This window comes from Acanthopagrus latus, unplaced genomic scaffold, assembly GCF_904848185.1.
Source record: "Acanthopagrus latus isolate v.2019 unplaced genomic scaffold, fAcaLat1.1, whole genome shotgun sequence".
Lineage (NCBI taxonomy): Eukaryota > Metazoa > Chordata > Actinopteri > Spariformes > Sparidae > Acanthopagrus > Acanthopagrus latus.
The window spans coordinates 59,702-61,898 of record NW_023504081.1 but is presented as its reverse complement, the minus strand read 5'-3'; the positions used below and the strand labels follow the sequence as shown (position 1 = coordinate 61,898).

The window sequence follows — 2,197 nt, the reverse complement described above, 5'->3', positions numbered from 1 at the left end:
CATGGTTTGACCTTCTAATAATGTCTCTCTGTTAAGGGAATTTTGCAAAGGCAGCAGAAAGAGCTCACATCTGCACTCATCTGGTTCTGTTGTGCTGATCTGAATCTTCTTGCTCTAAACTAAGCTTGCCTCCTCTGCACTTTTCGACCTTTTGATGTTTATTCACACCACAACCCAAGACGGCTACAGCTGCCGTTTCCTCGAAATTTGGTGAGGCAGTGCAGCGCTCTCAGCTGCATCCGTAGTTTAGCGAGTTGCAGCGGTAGCTTATCTGCAAAGAGCTGAACAACTGAATGCAGCAGCAACTTAATCACATCATCATACATAAACAAGTATGACATATTTGATTGGGTACTCAAATGTTTACAGTGACTCTAATTGGAGTGTGGATTTTGGAGGTGGGGCAGTTGACATGAAATTAAAGTAATTTTCTCTTTCACCCGCTGATATCTCTAATTTGGTCATATTCACGAAGGTTTCTAGAGCATTAATACTATGGCACTTATTGTCATCTAAAAGCTTTAAATGTTAGTGTAGACTACATCAAGCCTCAAACAGGGAAATCCTGGGTGATGATGTGTGGCTGCGCCTTTGTTTGTTCAGATCCTCCTGTTGTCTCGGGTTACAGGACAAACACAACACTCATCCAGGTCTTAGGAGGGAATGGAGTAGAGCCTTCTCCATGGTGATGATCCACAGCAGACCTCCTCATGTCTGCTTGGTAACTTGCTCACTGGAGCTATACATTATTTAAGAGCATGTGAATGCATTATCTTCTCTCCTTGGAGTATTAAAGCCTAATGTTTGTACTGGGTACATCCATCTGTATTGGTGGTGGGTTAATATTAGCTTGTTTTTAGGTGAATGTGAAGATACTAAAACAAAAACAAAGTGGAATATGATTCACAATGTTCACAAAGCCTCTCTGCAGCATTACAGTACTTCATTGTAACACTTGTCACTTATTTTAGATTTTTGCAGCTTCTGAGATGATACTGCGGTTTGCCATATTTTGATAATATTTCAATTAATTTTTCAACCATTCGATGGATCTGTTTCATATTTTAAACATGAAGAAACCTCAACCTTGTAGAAGCATGCTTTAACCCCTTCGCACCCACCTTTGTTGGTAATTTTCGCCTATTTCGCATACCCAAATGGAAAAGCTTATAACACAACAACTACAAGTCCCAGATGGATGTATGATACTTCACTTGAAAGCTGAGAACCTCTAGTTTCTGAAAATGAACTATCGACAATGAAAAGAGTTGTGGAAGGTGTTTTGGAAAAGCACAGATACGCGTACAATGGTAGGTAGTGACTCTGGTACAAAGACAGCTGCTCAGAGTTTTTATCTTCTGCTGCTACAGACTGTGTTTAATTGCATTAACTCCTTTTTAAAAGATATGATGTTTGCTGTTTTGACCAGTAAGAACCTTTTTACTCCACATGAAAACAATACTTGCATATAAAGTTAAGTTCAGGTCCTCCATTTATTATTAATTTCCATGAACGTATTTGTAAATTGAGTTGCTAGCCACACAGAAATCTGTCCCTAAATGTAAAAACAGGATGAATTTCTAACCTTTTCCATGTATGGATTTTTCCTTTTTTTTTTTTTTTTTAAGGAATGATCAATAAATTATCAATGAATGACAGAGGGGATGCAAGTTTTGTCAGCTCAGTTGCCAGGAGCCTTTTTGGAGACGGGACCACAAACTGGGGCCGGGTCGCCAGCCTGGTGGCCTTCGGGGCAGTGGCGTCTCAGTACCTGAAGGAGAAGGGCAGGGGCCACTGTGTGGAGCAGGTGGGACAGGAGCTCTCTACCTACCTGCTGACAGAGCAGAGGGACTGGCTGCTCAACAACAACTCCTGGGTGAGTTAACAACTCATGTTTGAATGACAGGATGTTTGAAAAAATGAACTGGCTGCACAACTTTCCTCACTGTGCAATTCGGGCCTACGTGTCCAGTGCACAGTGCACGTTTCTGAAAATGTGCTTACCTAGCATGTACCATACACACAACCTAAATGACATCAGTTCAAACATGGCTCTAAAACATTTTTTTTTCTTCGAAAAAAAATAGGTCATCTTTGAATAACAATAACTCAGATGTGCTTTATGTAAGGCATATGGAAATATACCACATACCTTCTACATCTTGTCAACTACACCTGGATGAAACTTTAGACTTCT

The 2,197-nt window shown here is 40.5% G+C and overlaps 1 protein-coding gene across 1 annotated transcript; it reads left to right on the top strand.

Moving 5' to 3' along the window:
* Window positions 1-1,248: 1,248 nt before the first annotated feature.
* LOC119016312 (induced myeloid leukemia cell differentiation protein Mcl-1 homolog) lies at window positions 1,249-1,904 on the top strand. Its single transcript, XM_037092073.1, has 2 exons — window positions 1,249-1,310; window positions 1,629-1,904. Exons 1-2 carry the CDS (start codon window positions 1,259-1,261, stop codon window positions 1,883-1,885), a joined length of 309 nt encoding a protein of 102 aa, XP_036947968.1. The 5' UTR covers window positions 1,249-1,258; the 3' UTR covers window positions 1,886-1,904.
* Window positions 1,905-2,197: the final 293 nt, after the last annotated feature.